This window comes from Oreochromis aureus, linkage group 7 (genome assembly GCF_013358895.1).
Source record: "Oreochromis aureus strain Israel breed Guangdong linkage group 7, ZZ_aureus, whole genome shotgun sequence".
NCBI classification, from domain to species: Eukaryota; Metazoa; Chordata; class Actinopteri; order Cichliformes; family Cichlidae; genus Oreochromis; species Oreochromis aureus.
The window spans coordinates 45589286-45611718 of record NC_052948.1 but is presented as its reverse complement, the minus strand read 5'-3'; the positions used below and the strand labels follow the sequence as shown (position 1 = coordinate 45611718).

The following is a 22433-nucleotide window of genomic DNA, read 5'->3' as shown; positions in this document are numbered from 1 at the left end:
TATTCTGTGCAGTCCTGGGAAACTAAGCACACCCCATGATTCAGTACCCTGCAGAACCACTTTTAGCAGAAAGGACCTGAAGTCATCCTTTTCTGCATGATGTCTCTCACATCGCTGTGGAGAACCTCTGGCCCACTCTTCTTTGCAACACTGCTTTAGTTCATTGAGGTTTGTAGGCATTTATCTTAAGGTCCCCCTACAACATTTCAGTTGGGTTAAGGTCTGGACTTTTCTTCAGCCATTCTGTTGCTGCTCTGATTGGTCCGTCAGTATATTAGCTGCAGATCGTGGTTAACTTTATCACACCACAAGCACACGCTCAAGTCCTGTAGCTGCAAAACAAGCCGAAATGATGGTGGATACAGATACAGGTATACCTGTATACACCACAGTGTTTGACATTCGATTAAGGTGTTTGTGCAGATATGGCGTGTCTGTTTTTTGCCAAATGTGGTTCATTTGTGAATTATGGCCAAACATCTTTGTTCTCAACTGTCCCAAGGACATTGTGTTTTTGTGACTTGTTTAGATGCAAACTTCTCAACCTAAGCTGTGCTGTCATGTTCTTCTTAGAGAGCAGAGGCTTTTTTGTGGCAAACCATCCAAACAAGCCCTACTTATTCAGTCCTTTTCAAATTGTACTGTCATAAACTTTACATAAAGGTCTCAGTTATCATGTTAAATGTTAAAGTCTGAGATGTAGCTTTTGGGTTAAACTTTTTGGGATTTACCCCTGGAAGGTCTGTAGATGCAGTAAAGGTGTTTTTTGCAGGACTGCACAGAGTCTAGAGAAAACTCTTTTCACATGAACAGACACACACATACACACACAGTGATAAATGATGCATCAAATCTTTGCAACACTATTTCCAGCAAACTCAGATCCAGATCTGCAACAACCCTCATTATTGGCAGATATAGAAATATTATGTACAGTAACATGGAATACTAATTAAACAGTGGTGATATGTGATGAATGGCAGTTTTGAATGTATCGCAGCCACTGACAGTGCGTTCACGTTATGTACTTTTTCCGCTGTCGTGCTTTACATGCATTTGTAGTCGTGGACTCACCAGCATGGGACTGCATGTGCTCCAGCAGGTTGTTGTAGAACTGGAACTGGATGCCACAGGCACCACAAGTGTACGGTTCTAAAATAAATCACAAGGCCCAGAAGAGTGTTGACTCTTTGTCAGAGGCAAAAATTAAAATACTGTCTGTCCCTGATGTGCACTGGATTTCTGCAAAATACAGCAGCTCCGAAACTCAGGCACGCCAGTATGTGGTAAAAGTGACTCCTTTTGAAAAAGCATTTATGAAATCTATGATTTTTTTATAGAGATATTTAATACTTAACAATAACAGTGAGCCTAATAAAATGTTGCTGCCCAAAGGAGGCAATGCCAAGTTGTCAGATGTCAGTAAAGACTAACAATGGGCATCTTGATCAGACACTTTGTTATAGTAAAGCCAAAAGAAGAAAAATATATCACCACAATTGCATAAAGAAAGTATTTTCACTAAATAACAACAGATTAACAAAAAAAAAAAAAAAATCTCAAGGAAAACAGAAAATGGCAAAATAAGCAAGATGCGTGCTTACATGCATATATTTGTTTAAGGCAGAAAGGTGTGGTTAGACTTACTCTGTGCTGTAGAGAAAGAGGTGGCCACCAGAGGGCTTGGTGTTCCTGTTAACAGGAGGACAGGAGGGGGAGGAATTTAAAACTACAGAGACAGTGGACCAATCTGCATCACTCGTTTCCCTTCCTCATTTTATCACCGCATTAATATAACTTCATTTATTTGTTTATTTTATTTTTTTCCATTCATATTGAGTTTACTTTGAATATAATGGAACACAACAGAAAAACAAAGCAATTTACTAAACCTTGGAAAGAGATTATATTGTATTGATTCTTTAAAAAGCAACTAAAGTGCTCCGTGTCCACACCTAAACATTAAAAGACAACAGATTTACATATAGCCCTTATGTTCTTTGACATAATCTTCTTGTTTATAGATATACCACTCACAATGCTCCTCCCACACTTATGGCACATGTCAACTGAGTGTTTTCATAGGTGAGGAATTGCTTTGCGAGCCACCAGACTGAGACAAAATAGATAGACTGACAGGTGCCGTCCCTCTTTTCCAGCCTCGTCCAGCTGTGCAAACACTGAGCAAACGCCTGATTGGATGAAACTAACATGGCAGCTTGTTTGCCATGAAGTGTTCTCTTCATAAATGAAAACAGTCCAACATATATGAAAAAGATGTAAGGTGAGAAAGAAACTGATTGCTTAAACTGATTTTAGATTGACAATGGCTACATTAATGCTTCTCAAGAGTTTTCAGAGCTGCTGTCTCTCACTGGAAGCCTTGTATTTGCATAAAGTAGCTTAATTTAACTTAAGCAAATCATGAGTAAGCAACTCAATTTCCTGTCACTCAAAACGCAACTCTGAACTTTCAGACAGCACTGCTTTCCTGTGGACATTAAGAGCATCAAGCACCACTTGTGATAACCACTGAAACTCATCCACAGTATCAAAATAGCAGCCCTTCTTTTCATTTCAGAGAAGAAAAATAAGTTTAAGGGTCCCAAATCTGAAACAGGATCAGTGGAGGGTATCAATTACGATGGTAAAGAACAATAAATTTCCATGTTGGTACATGTTGACATGTGCCATGGTTTGGGTCATTTTTGCTTTATTTTCTTCTGACTCCTCAAGATTTTACAGTGTTATTCCATCTCAAATTAAGGTGGACCTACTGCTCAACCATCTCCAATTTGCAGTGATTGCTGTGAAATTTTAGCTTCACGTATAAAATACTTTTCAAGATCCATCTGCCTACCTCTCTTTTTTTTTTCCTTTTTTTTTTTTTTTAAGTCTGTCAACCCACTTTCAGGCCATTTTTTCACAAATTGAAATCTGAGGCAGTGTGGGTGCATGATTACCTGAAAAACTATTACAGATAAAAGCCTGAAATCAGTCCCAAATTATAAATCTTGATTCATTTCGTTGGTGAGAAGCACCAGTGAAAGTTTCTCCTTTAATCTTCAAGAGTTTTTGAGATTCAAACATTCAAACATTGCCTCAGAATTCAACATGTGAAAAAATGGACTAAAAGTATGTTGAGGGACCATTTTGCAAAAAGAAAAAAAAAAAAAAATATTGGAACTTATTTGGTATATGAACCTAAACTTTCACAGCAATCACATAAGATATGCGTTTCCAAACTTTGGACCATAAAATTTGTAGGAAAACAGAAGGTCGAGCAGAAAATGTTTTAAAACTTAGCTGCTCTGAGATGGCAGGACCCTTCAGTCTGCCCCTGGGGGATGAATTCACAGTGCACAATTCAGTGAATGCTGTAGGAAACAACAGGCTGTTTCTTGGAGGCACAGTTGACGTGATGCATCTTATTTGGGCTTGAATCATAAAGGCTCATTCACTAAAGATTTCTGTTACGGCTCTAAACCAAATATAAGGTTAACTCACTGTAACACAAAAACGTACATTTCTTTTCTGCACAAGTTTTGGGACCTTGATGTGGTCACCAGCATAAGTGTAATACAGGACCCAGTGTTGATAACATGACATCACATGGAATTTTGTCTTAGAAATGTGACCACTTGTACTTTTTGTATTCGCATTACCATGCATTGCTCCTTTTGTGCACAACAAAACAGTGTAAGAACTTACATGGTTTCTGTTCTTCCATTCATTCATATACCTGAACTGTAGCATTACTGAAAATATTGTTTTTATTGTTTGAACAAAAATACTACATTTCCACACACAAAAAACAGTGACTTGTGCTCACCGCTCGAGTTCTGTGAACTGTTTGTGTCAACCAGACTGGACTGAATTGCACTTTCCAGTTTCCGCCTGAATGGGCTGTCTGTATGTGGAAAAAAACATAGGAAAAACGATGAGTGACATGGTCATGCCAACGACTGTGGATAACATTTTTAATTTAAACTGAATCTGCACAACAGTTAAAGGGGGAAGCAAAGTTAATGACGTGCAATTTACACTTGATTTTAGTTTGCAGCATGCAAATCAATCACGCTAACAGCCTTGAAAATGATCCAAACGTTCAAATGATATTTAAATATGGGTTTAATTCCTCCTCTTCATTCCATCTTTTTGACCCACTTTTAAGCTGTGAGTGTGTGTGTGCCATGCTTTAAATAGTTCTTTATGGCACACTGCTTCTTAGCAGAATTACTTTTTTTTGTAAGGGGAGGAGATGGGGGGGCCCTCTGAAAAATAAAAATTAATGTTTAATTTCTTGTGTTTAGCAGCTAATGTTTAGGTACTTTAGGCAATTTTAAAAAAAGGACATCAAATTTATTATCATTTAAATTGTTCACCTAACCATTCAACAAAGATTCATTTCCTGCAAAGATATCACATATGCAACAGCAGGATTACCCAGAACCTTACACACAATCCAGTGAGATTCTCCTATATCTAAAATTCTTCAGCCACAGTGAGGTATATCTGTATGCATTTCAACTACACCGTCAGGTGAAACTAATATTGCCACTCTAGCCCTTAAGTCCAGCAATGCCAGTACCATGGCAAACCTGCTGACTGCTCTTTAATGATCATGTGGGCAGTTGATACACTGACATTTTCAAAAGACTATTCCAAAGTAGAGGCAGTAGGTGTTTTGTTTCTTTCAATGTTCACTGGGTTGGTTTCCTACTTTATCAACATTAATTTCTGTCATACATTAACAGAAATTAACAATTCCAACAATAGTGCAGTTTTTTTTTTTTTTTTTTTTTTAATCCTCAGTCAATCACCATCAGCCAGTCACAAAACATTTAGGTTCTACATTGCCAAATCTAGAAATTATGTGTAATAATTCTCCAAAAGTTGAATCTGTTCATCTGGACGTAGCGTTTTGTGGGAGAAACGTTTCGTCACTCATCCAAGTGACTTCTTCAGTCTCAGCTGACTGCAGGTTTCCCCAAACCTTATAAACAGTACACAAGGAACAATGGGCTGTGAGGTCAGTTCCTTAATCATAATTATGCAAATTCCCATGACCATTGATCAACAATCACTGACCAATAATGTCCACTGGTGAACAAAAACACTATTGCTTCCCAGCCTAATATGCTCCTTGTGTTTTTTGTGCAGTCAACATAGCATCAACCACCCAAAGCATGACCTCCTCAAGCTCTGAAGGTTCCCTGTGGTATCTGGCACTGATTTGTCAGCAGCAGTCTTTTAATTGAAAGTTGTAAACCAGAGACGCCAAGCATCGCACCCAAACAGCCTCTTCGTGGTTTCTTCCTCAGTGATCAGTGACTAGGTTCTCATCACTGCTGACATGGGACGCATTTTTTCAGAGGCAATTTAGACAAGTCTTTGGGTCATCAAAATTATGGAGGACCACAAGAGCCACACGCATCAAAATAAAGAATTCTGTGCTTAAATAATGAATTCTAGAATACATTCAGCATTTGTAAATTCATTTTTGAATTCCACATTAAAAAACCTGTTTTTCAAAATGTGTTTTAAAAACCTCATTTCAAAATATTTTTTTTAAATTCCACATTAAATTAGCATGAGTACTGCAAAGTTTTGTAGATTCCTGTTTAAAAAAAAAAATAATAATAAAAAAAAAAAACCCCCAAAAATCACAAGCATCTGACATATTCCAGTTCCATTTTGTGCAGTACATTGTTGAAATTATAAACTATACATTCTAGTTATTCACTTATCAGTGATTTTTGAGTAAATGGATGTCACTGATAAATCTGTGGTGATTCACCTGCAAGTGTTTTTAACAAACTTTGTTTTTTGTAGAATTCATCAGCAGCAGTGGAGAGATGTATTCAAATATCTTCTGGTTCCACTTTTCCTAACCTGGAAGCTGAGGATGGCTTAATCCTGACAAGGACACAAACCTCAGCGCTTATCATAGATGTTCCTCCGTGCAGCCATTCCAGAGAGAGAGAGAGCAACGACCACTGATTAAGATCAGCAAGAAATCGGTCCCTTTCTGGCAACTTTGGAAACTTCTAATAAGAAAGTCTGCATTCTTAGAACAATGATGGGTCATGTGTGATGTGTTATCATATGAGGATATTACATTTGGTCTTAATTCTGCTCAATTAAGTATTTTGATCATTGATCAAATATGGCAGCTCTGTGTTGTGCTGCAAGTTAAAACCGACTGTCCTCATGAGCACAGCATCGAACAACTCTCCTTAAATAAATTGATTGAATTTAACTGGACACAATGGTTTTCAGTGGGAGACACATTCATCACTCATCTGTTACACTGGAGAAGTCACTTGGATGAGTGATAAAACAATTTTCCACGGAAACATCCAGCGCAAGTAAACTTTTGGGCATATACTTCCCTCTAAGTCATTCATCAAGAGATTTTTTTTTTTTTTTTTTTTTATGTACACATTTGTTTTCAGTTGTTGTTTCTTTTGGCTTAATTTCAGCCTTAGCAGCATCTCTCAGAAGAAAACCACTGTAAACTTTTTTGCCAATAATTAGACAAAAAGATTGTTGAGCCAGGTGGTATTCTCTGGAGTTTAAGACCAAAACTGAACTCAAATAGTAAATTCACATCTGTAAATTCACACAAGTTAAAGTTAAGTAGGTAAAGTAGAGGATGCAGAGTCCATTTTAATCGCCATTTCAAATTATGTTTTAATTTATGTTTTTCTGCATGTTTTACAAATGTAGAATTAATTCTACAATTCATTATTTAAGCACAACAAATGTTCAACGTATGGCAGTTATTATGAACATTATCAGCTTCAAATGTTACAACAGTTTGTCCCACTAGTGTATGTGATCTGTAAATAGTACTTGAACAAAAAAGGCAGAAGTGGCAGAAGGAAGAGATTAGATGGTCAAATTTCAGTGTGTGCGTTTGTGTCCAAGGTAAAAAAAAAATTGTTCAAGGGGTTATAAGGCATGCAACTTCTCCTATATAAATGAAAAAAGTCAAAAAACAAAATTTATGCTTACTTTTTATCTTTCCAGTTTGGCTGTGGCCAAATTTACTCATATCCATGCTACCACATTCCTGTACCCGTGATGTCTTCAAATCAAATGAACCTACATGAAAAAGGAGCATCTTGGATTGCATTCATTGTACAACTTTAGAAACAAAATACATGACACTGTCCATACAAAAAGGTTTAGAGCTGCATATGAGATTTCATACTGTACTGTACAAAAATAAAATGAAGAAATGACTCATTATCATAGTAAATAAAGCACAGAAAACAAATGAACTCACCCATTGGTGTGTGAAGAGCAACATGTTCCTGGTACGGGTTGAAATACTTGTACTGCTTTCCACAGAATTCACAAACATAGCTCCCAGTTTCTGGAAACAAGAAAACACATAAACAAACCTTTGTCCTCTTCTGTATCCACGATGGTTATAATAAGAAGGAGTAAAGATTAAATCTGCTGGATTAGTTGTCTTCAGTTAAGATGAAGAATAGTGTTTTTGCACATGCCTTACTTCACTACAGAGAAGCAGAAAACAAGAAGTCGATATCGAGTGGAAAGAGGAAGAAGCAGTGACTCTGACTGGATGTTGTTTTTACAGTTTACAATTAGCAGTACCTTAATAGTGATTAGAAACAAAGGGGTTTCCCTCTTTTGTGCGTGGAGGTTCACGCTATCACCCATAAAAGTAATTAATGCAGTGATAAGTGCAGGATTCCCACCTGCGAACACTGCCAATAGTGTTTTAAGGGGCACGTGCTGCTGTCTGCTGAACCCGCCGTCTCTGTAGAGGTGGGTGAGTGCTTTTTCCCCTGCGAAAAAGGACTTATGGACTTATGTTTTGAAACCTTACCAGTCTTTACTTAACTTATATCCTTGGTGTTATTTTTTTTTATAACACTGAGTATCACAATGACTTAACACCTTTTCAATATACTGTGTTCAATACTTTTAACTGGACAGAAGACTGAAACTGTAAGGCCCTAAAAAGTCACTGAATTTTAACTTAAAACTTTCTGGAAAATCTTTCTATATACTAGATTATAGTGACAACATCGTCATGATCAGGCGTCCTTCTTCTGCAGGGAAACACAAAAGCCAAGCTACCTTAAAATGAATTTTGTAATCTCATTCTGCTGTGGTATGTCTTCATTTTGATTTCAAAAATCACACTCTGTACAGACATCTGCAGCAATATTATTAGATGCATTTGTCCTGATGATTCAGTACACAACCCTCAGCTCAGTATTAAAATTCCTTGGTTTAATGTGATTCCTCCGTGTTGGAGTAAACAAAGAAAGGAAATATTTTTCGAAATTTTGTACTCATTTTAAAATATATTTTTTTATTTACTTTATGCTTGTGAACAAGGAGTTCAAAGCCTTTTTTGACTGACTGCAGCATTTTATTATCCCAACTCTAACAATAAGAATAACTGCATATCAGGCACTTTTTGTCTGCTAAACTAAAATCAAACTAAACCAATCAACATACCAAACTGAATTTTGTGTACTGATATCTGTGTACCTAAAGTACACCAAACAATCTTACTTGGTCCAATTTTCTGATAGGGTTCAACTGGCTCCTCTTCTTTAAGGCCATCCACAGGTAGCACCACCTGTTCGTATGGATCTGAGAGAAGAAAAGGAAGATGAATAAGCCGATTACCTTCGCACCCAATACTCGTCACAAAACTTGAGCTCTTTCAGATATGTAATACTACAATAATCACATGAGTTCAATTCCTGCCTGCATCTCTTATGCGCCTTTAATTCCTGAGATTATTCATTTATATAATGTTACAAAGTGTTCTTGCAGCTGCTCCCTTTACGTGTTGGCCCAGCAGAATAGCTGCCTCAATCACACCCTCCAACCCTCTGCATCTCCTCCTTGACTATATCCATGTACCTTCATTGTAGTCTTCCTTTTTTCCTCCCGCATGGTCGCTCCATCCCTAACATCTTTTACCCAGTATATCCACCATCCCTCTTCGGTACACGGTCGAACCATCTCAGCCTCACCTCTCTAACTTTGTTTCTAAACTGCTCAACCTAAACTGTTCTTCTTGATCACTCTTAAACTCTGCCGCCTCCAGCTTGGGCTCCTCTCTTCTTGTCAGGTTCACAGTTTCCAAACCATACATCATAACAGGTCTCACTACCATCTTGTAAATCATTCCTTTCACTCTTGCTGCTATCCCTCTGTCACAAATCTGACACACTGACACTCATCTCTCACTCAGGTCCCTGAGGTCATGTGATCAGGGCTTGCTGGTTGTCCATCCAGGCTGAAAACGAAAGGTGACAGAGCTTTTGTAACTTTGGCCCCCAGACTCTGGAATTCTCCCTTTGAGCTCGAAATCCGTGGACTCAGTGGTCTCATTTTAAAAAACAACAACTAAAAAGTCATTTTTAAACTTGCTTTTGGTTAATTTTTGTTTTTATGATTAAGCTTCTGTGAAGCTCTGTGATTTTTATCTTGAAAGGTGCTATACAAATACAGTTTTACTTCCTTACGTAACTCTTTCCACCCATTTCACCCAGCCTGCACTCTCCTCTTCACCTCTGCTCCTTGTATCTTCACATTTCCACCTGCCTTGCTCTCATTTACACACACATGTATTCTGCCATGCCTCTGCTGACTTTCATTCTTCTAAAAGTTTAATGGCCCTTAATTCCCTTGACTTGCAGACCACATTTAGACACTGGCCATCCCTCCTGTTTTTTGGAGTCCTTGAATAAAAAAAAAAAACTTACCATCAACTGCATGCAGGTCACGATGCTCCTGAAAGCAGCTATAGTATTTATACTTCTTTCCACAGATGTCACAGGAGTAACGGAAGCTACCTGTAGATAAAAGGAACAAGCCAACAATGAATAACACTGACACTATAAACAGTGTTTAATTTATTACCAAATTCAGGTAACGCTAGCTAGAAAAAACACACACACGCTCGGGAAAACTAAAGGATATCAACACATGTATGGACTGTGTAAAGTTCAGAGATCAAGAGAGAGGAATGGCTTAAACTGAACGTTGGACCAAGCACGTACACGGCATACATTTTAGCCAACTGAAATGGACCGCAGAGCGATTTAACACACATCAAATTCCAAAGTGCGTGGTTGCTTTCAACTGAAGGTCGGGGGTCCTATTTTTCTGTTTTTTTGTTTATTTGCAACACAAACAAGGTTAAATTATCAAAAATGTTTAAAGTACACAGGATAAGATAGGACTCCAGCGCATCCAAACAGGGAGGGAAGAATTCCAGGTGAAAAGCTCTGAGAAAAGGGGTCATCCCATGCCAACAACAACTCACAAGTTTTCTCAGTTCATGTCATTGATAACCTTAGAAAAATGTCATTTCATTGAGGCTTAAAAACAAAACAAAAAAAAAAAAAAACACAACCTTCACCTTTAAGTGGAATGACCAGAGGTTAATAATGATCTCAATATTTTTATGACAACATTAATATCAAAAGCTAAAAATAAACAAAAGGAACATAACCCCACAAAGAAAATAGAAAGCTGCATTTTCAATCTAAGTTAAAGTTACATATATATTATTAGTTAACAGCAAGTTCACACATTTAAAAAGAAGATCTCTTTTTAATCGAAACGTATGAGTCTGTGACTATACACATACTATTATGTATTGTTCAAAAGTGTTTAAATGTGCAATATAATGTTACTTTAGGGCTGTTTGATATAACGATATATATCGGATGACGATATAAAAACGTCTATCGTTTCATTTTACGCTATTGTTTGTTTCGTGGTATCGCAAAATAAACTGTTTACGGCAATATTTTTTCATTATTTTGATGGTCACTGTAGTGGCTATATTAATTTCCTAAAGTTCTCTCTTTCTCTTATATTTAATATAACCACACTACAGACTGACAAGCGCTTGTTTTTATGCGTTGTCGTTAGCAACAGCGACGGTAAAACCACCTCGTGTCCGCTTGTTTATTTTCCACATAAACCTTTCACAATAAAGTTCAAGATCCTGTTGAGACTTTTCAAAATAAACTGAATCACGTGAAAGATGCAGAGTATTTACGGATGAGAAGCAAAAAAGAGCCGTCAGGTGCTAAAAAAAATAAACCTTAGACTCAAACGTTAGAACAGGCTTTTCCCCGCGGTACGCTGTGTAATAAATACTCACAAAGAAAACGGCGGCCGTTACAACCTATGTCTAAAAATGTATCGTTTCATGCATCTGTTAAAACACTCGACTCCAGGTACGCGACGCCCAGCTGGAAACACTCCACGCAAGTCGAGCTGCCCGACATTCACAGAATTTACAGAAAATGTTACATTTTTGTGATTTATATCGTTATCGGACGATAGATGTCTGAATATCGGGATATGAGATTTTGGTCATATCGCACAGCCCTATGTTACTTTAGTCTTACTTTGTTATTTTTATCTTTCTTTATGTAGGATTCACTGACATTTCTTTCCAAGTGTAAAGCAGGGTAAAGCATTGTTCAGCCAGGTGGCTGTTGACAAGTGAGAACTGAAGTGCCTCTATACACTGCAGTCAACTGCTGTCTGAAGGCAATCTGTTGCATAAAAAGCACAGCACAAAGAATTGTAAGACAAAAATCAATTTTCCAGTTCTTTCAGGTTTAGTCTCTCTGTAATAACATGTCTGACGTTGTCCCTGCAAACGGCCCCTCATCACACACCCATGTGAAATGTTTTATTATTTAGCAGCAGAGTGACAACTTCTAAATTTTCTCCAGCCCGTTCTCAAGGGGAACTTAATCCAATCAGCTGCATTCTTAGCTGCATTCCTGAGGCACTTCAAGGATGTAATAAACAGAAGGGCTGTTAATAAATTCTGAATTTCACTATATAATCAAGTGTAAAAAGAAAAAAGGGGGGAAAAAAAAAAACACATTCAAATGTGGAAAAAAATAAAGCTTCAGTACTGGCAGGTGTCTCACAAACTACATAAAACACAAAGTTGAATATCCGAAAAGGTGTGCAATCCAGTGTCTGCAACTCTTAATATAGCACTATGGCACATAGTGAGTGTTTGTGGGGTACAAAATCAGAACAGTAGAGCTGTGTAGGACCTTCTGCTTCCGATTTCAGACACATAGCTGGCAGTGCAAGTGCAACTTTTCTTTAAGCTACAGTAAGCAAGCTAAGTAAAAGCAGGCTGATTCATGTTTGATTTCACACATACACCTTAATAAAAAATTTTTTTTTAAAAAGGTAATAACAACAATAATAATAATAATAATAATAATAATAATAATAATAATAATAATAATAATAATAATAATAATAATAATAATAATAATAATATAATAATAATAATAATAATAATAATAATAATAATAATAATAATAATAATCTGGCTCAACTTTTTCCATATCCTAAAGGAATTGTAAACTGGTAAACCACTGTACTGACAAAATAAATGCAACAAGCAAACATTTAGAGGTATTTAGAGGTAATTAACTGGAAATATTTACAAAAACAAACATACTGCTGCGCAAAAGTCTTGCGGTACCACTCAGTAGCAGGTTACTGAAACATGTAAAAATACATGGAAATACCGCAGGGCAAAAATTGAATTTGTACTCTGTTTTCCTCTATAAACAAGCTTGAAAGTCACTATATGGTATTATTCCCCAACACAATCTGAACTTCACTTAGAGAAACCTTCTTGTCATTTCTTTAAGTAGTCTCACAGAATATCTCTTCAGGCTTTGTGAAAGACATTGAAAGCTTTTGTTTGGACACTGGAACAAAAAGCAGCCATTCTCTGTCAAGATGATCTCAAATTGCTTCAATAATTTTGTGTTCTGGGCATTGAGGAGGCCAATCTATGACTGATAGAGTTCTTCTGTCCGTTTTTCCATCTAGGTATGCTTTTACTGCACTGGCATTATTGTGAGGTGATAAATAAAGCCACTGCCAATCAGATGCTTTCCAGATCGTATTGCATGGTGGATCAAAATCTGATGCTGTGTACAAAATCCCATTAATTGACAAGAGCCCAACACCACTGGCTGAAATGGCCATAGGACAGTACACTGTGACAGGACGATAAGAGAGACGGTGAGGGGAATGATAGGAAAGGGTATGGGCCAGACCTAAACCTGGACTCCTGCAGACCTGCTGCCACTGATTTTCAGTCCAGCTCTTGTGTAATTTGGCATACTTCACCCCTTTCTTACTGTTTCCCATCCTTAAGACTGACCTCTTGATGTTGTGAACCAAGATTATAAGATTTTTAACATACATCATGGCCAAAAGAACCAAAGACCTCCTTCCTCAAATAACAAGTTTCTTGCAGAACAGCTTTATCTGGCAAAGGCAGAAGCAGGATAATGTCCATCATACTCTGCATGTGACTGAGCACAACAAACTGCAAGCAGTAGGAGACAGAGCATTTCAGTGAACTGGAAATTTTTATAGAAAGCAATACAAAAATACCTTCACTAAAAAGTATCCATCTCGGCAAAACAGTCCAAAGGCAAAATTAAAAATAAATGGAGACATAAAAGTTTTCAGCCTGCAGAGAGACTAGACAAAGTTGTGCAATAGGCCCTTATTGGTTTTGAAATCACTTGGAGAGATTTAAGGAAACAACTTTGGGATCATTCACAAGTCTTTAAATGAATTTAAAAACATATCCACTTACAAACTAAGTCAGGGAATGACCCAAGATAGTATTATTATTATTATTACTACATGATCTAATATTACTAACAACAGACTAATAAAGTAATATTTCAATCAAGAACACTAACTTTTTTGATTTTCAGATGACATCTTTATCTCATTGTCAACTCCAAACTTGGTGTTTTTGGATACCTGTAGTTCTCTCTCAGGCTACAAGCTGAATACTCCAAAAACTTATAAAACTAGCTGGAGCACAAGTTGCAGTCCACTCAAGAAACTGAAATTCATACCTCGTGACATATTTAAGAGTTAATATCAACTTTAAAAGAACAAATTTGTATGCCATAATTTTGAGCCTCTTGAGCAAAACAATTGTGAATGACAATAGGAGTTTTAAATCCCAAGCTGAGGCAGGAACATGAACATCTTGACCAGGTTATTCTTCCTATCACAAACACCAAGTGAAATAAAAAAGCAATTCAATAAACGGGACAAATTAGGATCACAATATATCTGGCAGGGGAGAAAAAGATTTTCAACCCTTATCCCAGCAAAGAACAAGGGATGATTTGCATTATCCTGCTTACGATACTATTACACTTTGACACAATTCAGGAATTTATTTTACTACAAAACAATGGAAGGAAAATGAAGAGCATGTTTCTGAGTATTCTAATTCAATGATGACTGGATGATAAAAGATGGATCCAAAACCTAATGGACCAGGGTAATAAATGGACAAATTTATCTCTGAAAACACAGCTAAATATTATCACCAAGTGTAGTTTACTTGAAGGGATAAAGATGGTGTTCAACCAATATTGATTTTGCCTATTATGGTAGATGCACACTATTATCAGTAGGCTGTTAAGACCCCCCTCTTCATATTACACCTTTAAAAAAATGAATTAATTAAAAAAAGATTTTGCTCCTATATAGCTCCTTAAAAGCAAAGTATAAAGAAATGAGAGGTGATTCAAGACTTTGCACAGTATATTAGAATAGAATAATCCTTTAATTGTCCCACAAGGGGAAATTTGGTTATTAGATTGTTATATTAGATTATAAAATCTATTTTGAAAATAAAGGTGAGTGTAAAAAAATTTTTTTTTTTTTTTACTAGAATTAATGGGTTGTGTCTATCTGAAAATTTGCCCCATGGTTCCAGACAGTAAAGACAAGCAAAGCAAAAAAAAAAAAAAAAAAAAAAAAAAAAAAAAAGGGATACAGGACAACTGATGCTCAAAACAAATCTGTGAAACCATAGTTTTAGCATTAAAAGGTACAGAATCAGTACAGTATCACTAATAATCAGAGCTGCAACAGCCTTCCTCTATGTTAAAGACCATGAAAAATGAGAAGGACATTGCTAGTGAATCAACCAAGGGCTTTTTTTTCTTAGACGTTAACTGCTGAGGTCATTACTTAAAAAAAGATTAATCTTGCTGTTTGGTGACAAAGAACATGAAAAAAAGCCTGAAGAATATTTAGAGCATACTTTTCAGCTGAAACCAAGATAAATTTGTTCAGCTCAGATGGGGTCCAGCACGTCTGCTGTGAAAACAGGAGAATGCAAAGTCTCAACAGTGAAGCACAATGCTGGAAGTGTGAAGGCGTTGGGCACATGACATTTATAAATGGCAACATCAGTGCTTATAGACATTAAAATACTGACTAACTGACTGACTCCTGGCCAGAGGTTACATCAGCGGAATATTTTCTATCAGTGACCGTGACATTCGCCTTAGAAGCAAAAGATCACCGGTTCGATCTCACGAGACGACACAAATTCCTTTGAGATTGCATCAGGAAAGGCATACTGTGCAAATTGTTAAAGGAAACATCCAGAGCTACCTGTTGTAGCAAGGGATTGCTACAACAGGTATAGCCATAGGGGATAACTGAAAGTAAACTTGTTAATTGGCACTATATTAATAAAACTGAACTGAATTTTAATGATGACAAAGATGAAAATATCCGATGGCTGTATGTCCTTTTGATAAATTAGAACACTGATAGTGGATCCACCATAAAAACAAGTAAGCAATGTTAAGAACTGGTCTATTTTTTTCGTAACATTGAATATACAGAATCCCCCATCAACATGTTGGATTGCATCTGTAACCATTAGAGAATCACAGCTGCATCTGCTCCATGTTGCACAAAGAGTCCATGCTACTGGTTTTCCTCTCAATGAGGTGAGTGCTCATAGGACTTTTTATGACTTCTGGTCATTTCCCCAAGAGAAAGGTTCCCTAACTATCAAACTTAGTAGATAATAGTGGTTAATTCCAGTGTCCAGTGCAGCAGCAGAGTACAGTACAGAACACTTCTGGGGTGGGAAAAGTAGAACAGCACAAACCCTCAAGCAGCTGGATCCAAGGTCTCTGGTGGTAAAACTCCTGAAAACTCTGTTCAACACTGGTATCCTTCATGCCAAAGAGGATAGAGTCTCATCAAAAATTAAAGGTTAATGAACACTCACTAGTCCATTAGCTATACCTTTTCAACTGCTCGTTAGCACAAAAATCTGTTCAGCTATTTAGATATGTAAACATAGTCTGTTGAAGTTCAAACTATGCATCAAAATGGGGAAGAAAGGTAATTTAAATCATTTTGATGCGGTACAGTTATTGGTGCGAGAACGGCTGATTTGACACTTCAGAAACTGCTGATCCGCTGGGGTTTTCCCACTCAACCATCAAAAGTTTACAAAGAAGGGAAACTATCCAGAAAGCAGCAGTTCTCTCAGTGGATATGAAGGGAGAGGTTAGAGGTCAAATGTCATGTTTATATAGTATTTTCTATATGTTGACAATACACACCAAACTTGTATAAATCATAGTTTCTAAGATAAGGCTTTTTGTCAATTTTCAATCAGTTGACCTTGAAGAACTTGGGTGAAGAAAGACAAATTTTAAAGTTTAATGTTAACATGAGCCCACTCCACACTCTTACAATTTATCAGAATCAATTCAAAACTTCATGTTTACAGACAGAATGACACACACACACACACACACACACACACACGCTACCAATAACATCTCATATTTCACATATCTCAAACTGGTTTCTTGAACCTGAGTCCACTGTACTCAATGGCCTTCACAGTCACCAGATCTAAATCTAATAGACGACCTCTGTGATGTGGTGGAACGTTAGTTTCTTATCTTGGATCTGTAGCCAAGAAATCTGCAGCAACTGTGTGATGCTATAATGACAATGTCGCTGAATCTGTGTCAAGAATTAAGGCACTTCTGTAAAAGGGTGTCCAAACCTGTACAAGCAATGTGTACCTAATGAAATGGCTGCAGAATGTATGAAGTATTGGGGGGAAGAAAACAACAAATGCAAATCTTGCTTGCTACTGTGGATTGCATATTTTTAATATAGTAAATCCCAGCTGTTTTTTTTAAACAGTAAATATATTTCTGTTGAAATTAGAAGTAATGCAGTTATCAAAAAGTGATATGGAATCATGTGGAATTTAAGACATGTTGCACAAGGAGTACTCAGTTATGTTCAAGAGTATGCACACTTTAAATTTATTGCAAGCAATGTGTTGTGCAAGCAATGGCATCAAAAGATAGTTGTGTAACCATAACACGAAGAATTTACTAGGAATTTATTGTTATTTGTTACATGACTGGTTATAGAAATAGCACCACTTAATATAAGCAGAAGACTCCCTTTCCTTATTTCTACTCTTTGAAATAGTGTTGTCAAACCAGCAAGTTAAGAAAGTCTCTGTATGTTAAATTGAAAATAATTTGGGAATTTTTCCAGTTATGGTACATAATGTCAAAATACTTAGAGAATCTGGGGGGGAAAAAAAATCCTCTTTAAAGGAGGGAAAGGGTCAAAAACCAACACAAAAATAGCAAAACACACATTCTGCAGTGCAACTTACTGCATGGGTTCATGGGTTTGCACTACTCAAAACCACTCTAATCACTGTTGGTTTTTGCATTCACAAATCCACAGAGAAGGCAACAGTATGTCTGGATCTTGTTAATCCAGAAATACTGTTGCCTTCTCTTTTTTAAAAGTAGGCAATGCACACCAACAGCAAAAAGGCCACCCTATCATTATTTTTTTTCCCCCCACATAGTGCTTGAATCAAAATGACCCCATTTAAAAAACAGAGTATATTATTATTTTTTGATTAAGATGCCAAATTATAGTTATGTACTTATATTCATGAGCAGAAAAAAAAAAAAAAAAAAAAAAAAAAAAATTGTGGTTGAGTGTTATGCTTGATTAATTCCTGACTTCTCAGAGAAGTCCAGTGTGCCAGCTTAAATTTAGGGAGTAAAAACACGAATTCAGTTTGAAATTCCTCACTGCTGCTCAGAATAGTACAAACATCAAGAACTCACTGAAAAAGGAAAGAGTCCGCATTTAAGCACTCTGTGATGCTGGATGGTCTTTAAGACAAACGGGGTGAGACAAAGTGTTCTCACAGTGCAGTCAAGTATTCTTTGGAGTTGATTACAGAGACCGATACTTGCAAAATGTTCCAAGGAAGAGGCAGAAAATGAAAGTTGACTGAAGCACATCTCAGGGCTCTCTAGATTTAAAGTACTACAGACAGAAGGACGGACACTGATGATCTTTAGGCAGAGATAAATGCTTCTAGATCAGAGTCTGAGAAGGTCTCAAGAATGAACACTGGTAGAGTACTGAACGAATAAGTCTTAAAGCAGGGGCGTCAAACTTGTTTTACATTGCAGGCCACATACAGCCCACTTTAATCTTAAGCGGGCCAGACCAGTGAAACTCTACTTTCTGTAAGTGTAAATAAGTTAGATATTTAACCGTTTTTCTACACAATGAAGAAAAAGCTGCTGTGACAAAGAAAGAAATCTGTCAGCACAACTATTCTATCTGCATTGTCCAGACTTTCTAGTTTTTAAACTGTAGTCGTACAAAAAAAACAACCTGAAATATCTATAGAAAGTGAAACATAGAAACTTCTGGGTTTTTTCTATGTAATAAGTGAATTAATAAGGCAGAAAATTGATTTTTTTTTTTAATGGGAAACTGGTTTCCAAGTACACAGAGCAAGAGAACTGTGCAGGAAGTGCGATTTCATCATGCAAGCAAGACAGCGAAGTTAACTCTAAATGTGTTTTTGTGCTGGTGGTTAGTATGAATTTTGGTCACAGTGACAAAATCTGCAGTTTTGGAATCTGTGAGAGGCCATCTCCGTGTTGTCGGATGAACAGAGGGATCCGTGCTTTGTGTTAACATCTTTTTGCAGAATCTGTTTACCTGCTCTTTAATCGTTTACCGTTTTATCTGTTGGACATTATTGAAATGGTTTTGGGGGCTTTCCAGCTGAGATTTCAACGTTTCTGTGGACACCACACGGGTCTATATTTAAATAACAGATCTGACGGTACATCCCATTAAACCAGATGTTTTCGCTTGCCTCCAGTACCAGGGGCATTGGGGTTCAACAGGTTAATTGTTTATTTCTTAATTACTTTGTGTAGTATAAATGGCCATAGGGGAGGTTTTTATCAGTAGAATAAGCTGTTTAACTTGTGAAAATACAGTTAAAAGTCCAAAAACTATGCTTGTGCTCGTTTGTGGTAAGCAGTGAATCAAACAAGTTAATGATTATAAATGGCTTCAAGCACACATTCAGGTATCAATGTGTATCACTGAAATGAGGCCAGATGGTGCTCAGTTTACATTTTTCCTCATTTTTTCACCTTTTCTCCAACATGCTTGCATTTAAATCCAGCTCCCCCATCTCTCTGTGTACCTGGCCTGTACCAGTTTACTTGCCATCTTCGGAACATCTGCCTCTCATTCTTTTTTCACATAATGGTATGATCCCAATCTGTGTTTGCACATGATTGGCCGCATGGTGTGCCCATTAAAATAAATCCGTGCCTGCACGGATTCTCAGCAGGGCTGAAGACTTAGCTCGCACATATCGACGGGCCATTAATTGACATATATAATGATCTTGCAGACCAGATATAATTGTATCGTGGGCTGGATGTGGCTCGCAGGCCGTACATTTGACACCCCTGTCTTAAAGGGAAGAATACCTTCTAAGAAGCCATTATGTGAAATCTGCAAACACTCAGAAACATCTGCCAGAGAGCACAAAAACCGGACTCTAAATGACTGTAAGACCGAAGGTATTCTGGACCGGCAAGTCCAAATTTGACTCGCTGCAGACTGTTAATGTCTGCACAGAGTCTGAGAACTTTATGATGCTAGATGCAAAGCACCCGCAGTGAGATTCCATTATAATATGTGGTTCCATCTGGATATTTCTGGCAAATTACTCCAAGTCAGCAGCCATGAATGAGAAGGTCTACACAAAATCTTGATGCATCATGGAATCCCATCTGGACTAAAAGTTATTGGTCATCGGTTCATTTCATTAAAATAAAAAACACCTCCAGCATACGTCAAAACTGTGCAGAGACTATCTGACCAATTAAAGGGAATTTGAAGTTCTCGACGACCAGACTAAAATCTATAGAACAGACTTGGAATTTAGTAAATTCGAAGATAGATCTCACAAGCATTTCATCCAAAGCAAATATCTGGGAAAAGCTAGAAACTATTTGGAAGTCAACTAAAAAAAAAAAAGAGAGAATGAACATAAGTACATAAAAACAATGCCAAGATGCAATGGAATGCAAGAATTCAACAAGTATTCAACAAATATGAAGTTTTTTTTCGTTATGTGAACAGGGGCTGTTTAGTTGTTTTAATTTATTGTTTGTCTAATACATAAAAATATAATTTTTAGCTTAACACAATTTTTACACTGATTTCTAAAATATTTCTGTTTTCTTGTCTGTATGATTTTTTTTTTAACAATTTGATCACTAATCTGTCCCCAATTTTCAAATAAAGATAATATTTTAATTATTTCCAAATCATCAACCACTTTTTTTTTTAAATTTATTTACAAATTTTTGGAAATTTGATTTTATTTTTATTGTTATGACTCATAGCACAAGTCTGCATTTTTGGGAATCAGAGTATTTAAAACCATCTTATTAAAACTAGACCTTGTAAATGTTATTCTGGTGTCTCTTCAGTATCTGAGGCAACACACCCCCACCAAACTCTGCATGTTGTTTTTTAAGCACAGGGTGGCTTTTGGCTGAACACCATTTAATCAGAACTATGCAAAGTTTGTTCTAGCAATTTTCCTGAAATACTCTTAAACATCAACAACTCCTCCGCAGTCCTACAGCCTGTGTTGTCTTTTGCTTATTAAAATACTCTTGTGCAAACATTTGTTCAATACAGGGCATTTCTGCAAAGCACACTTACAGGAAATCCAGACTTCTAAGCTGGCCTGGTTTTGTTTTCCACAAACTACTGTGAATTTGTTGTTAAATAGACTTTAAGTCATAATAATGCCACACCTTCACTGTGCTGTCAAAACACTAACTTCTTTCAATCACTGATATGTGAATCTATTTTCCTATTCTAAGGGAACCACTCTGTATGTATCATTAAACATCATTTATTTTTACCATCGGCTCCTGCCAATTTCTTTTGGGGCCACCAACACTGCTCATAGAAAGAAATCTATATTTAAAAATGCACTTTTAAATTGATATGCCAGTCATTATCAAGTTTAAAGTCTAAATCTGCGGCATCAACCAAAATGCTTTACAGCATGTTTCATCCTCTTAAGAATTTAATCTAATAGCAACTCCTTTGCCTAGAAGCCTCACTGGCCTACTTATTAACAGTGTCACAGACCTTAGTTCCACTGTGTTCATACTCTTCATACAGCTTTTTTTTTTTTTTTTTAAAAAACAACAAACAAAGAAAAAACTTATGATCTATGTGCATAAAGACTGTTCTTTTTTTCCCCCCTTCTGCCATATTTATACCTTACCTCTAAAGTGATGTGCACGTTCATGTAATGAATGCCAAGTGTGTGTAGGAAGATTTATAAATAACTCAAGTATTACTCTGAGGTATGAGTATTTTTAGCCCTAATCAAACTTTTCTGTGATGTTGGAACGCCTAGTAAACGCAGGTCCTGGTGGCTGTTATATACCGCCACTCGAAGAGTAAAACCATACTACCTTCAGGCTAGTCTTCAGTTTTACATTTTCATGTTTCTCTGCTAAATGGAAGTGGTGGTGTCAGAAAATGAGGGTCAAAAACATCTTAGGTAGCCCTATCGAGAGAAAAAAAAAAAAAAGTGTAACAAGCAGGTGGTGCAGAAGTATACTCACTGTTGGGTGTTTGGGGTAGACCATCTGCAACCATGGTCTCTGATTCTACAAACAGACAAACACATCAATTTAAAAAAAAAAATAAAAATAAATAAAAAATAAATAAAAAATTGCAGCTCCATGAGGAAAAAAAAAAAAAAATGCTGCTAATGTGTGCTCTGTGCTTCCAACCTGGGCTCCAATTTAATATATCTACAGCCTCAAAGACATGGAAATCTCAAGACTGACGCCAATATTTGGTGATTGAAAACCTGCATATATCAGAGTTTAAAAATAATCTTGTTTTATTGTCAGAACAAGTTGTGAATTACTTACACACCCTCTGCCCAACTCTGCTCAGATTAGCCTGGTTGTTGTGTTGATTTGTGTGCCAACAGCGTAAAATACAGAATTTTTTGAAATCAACACCAATACCAAAACCCCAAAACTTAAAATGTATTGGAGAATTTTTCAGACACATTTTAGACCCCTACATTTGTTATTCACAGTTAGTTGAGTCCTTACTAAGACAAAAATAGAGTTAAAGAAAAAATA

At 36.7% G+C, this 22433-nt stretch overlaps 1 protein-coding gene across 6 annotated transcripts in view; it reads right to left on the bottom strand.

Moving 5' to 3' along the window:
* Positions 1-22433, bottom strand: part of znf618 (zinc finger protein 618) — a 43059-nt gene that overhangs the window by 7702 nt on the left and 12924 nt on the right. For 4 of the 6 annotated variants that reach the window (XM_039614894.1, XM_039614898.1, XM_039614896.1 and 1 more), the window contains exons 5-13: positions 21900-21944; positions 9768-9857; positions 8563-8643; positions 7734-7823; positions 7295-7384; positions 7021-7110; positions 3833-3910; positions 1648-1692; positions 1075-1152 (exon numbers count right to left, since the gene is read on the bottom strand). In XM_039614894.1, coding sequence (XP_039470828.1) covers positions 1075-1152; positions 1648-1692; positions 3833-3910; positions 7021-7110; positions 7295-7384; positions 7734-7823; positions 8563-8643; positions 9768-9857; positions 21900-21944 — 687 coding nt within the window. The remainder of the gene's footprint in view (positions 1-1074; positions 1153-1647; positions 1693-3832; positions 3911-7020; positions 7111-7294; positions 7385-7733; positions 7824-8562; positions 8644-9767; positions 9858-21899; positions 21945-22433) is intronic. The other 2 variants (XM_039614899.1, XM_039614900.1) reach the window with 1 other exon arrangement.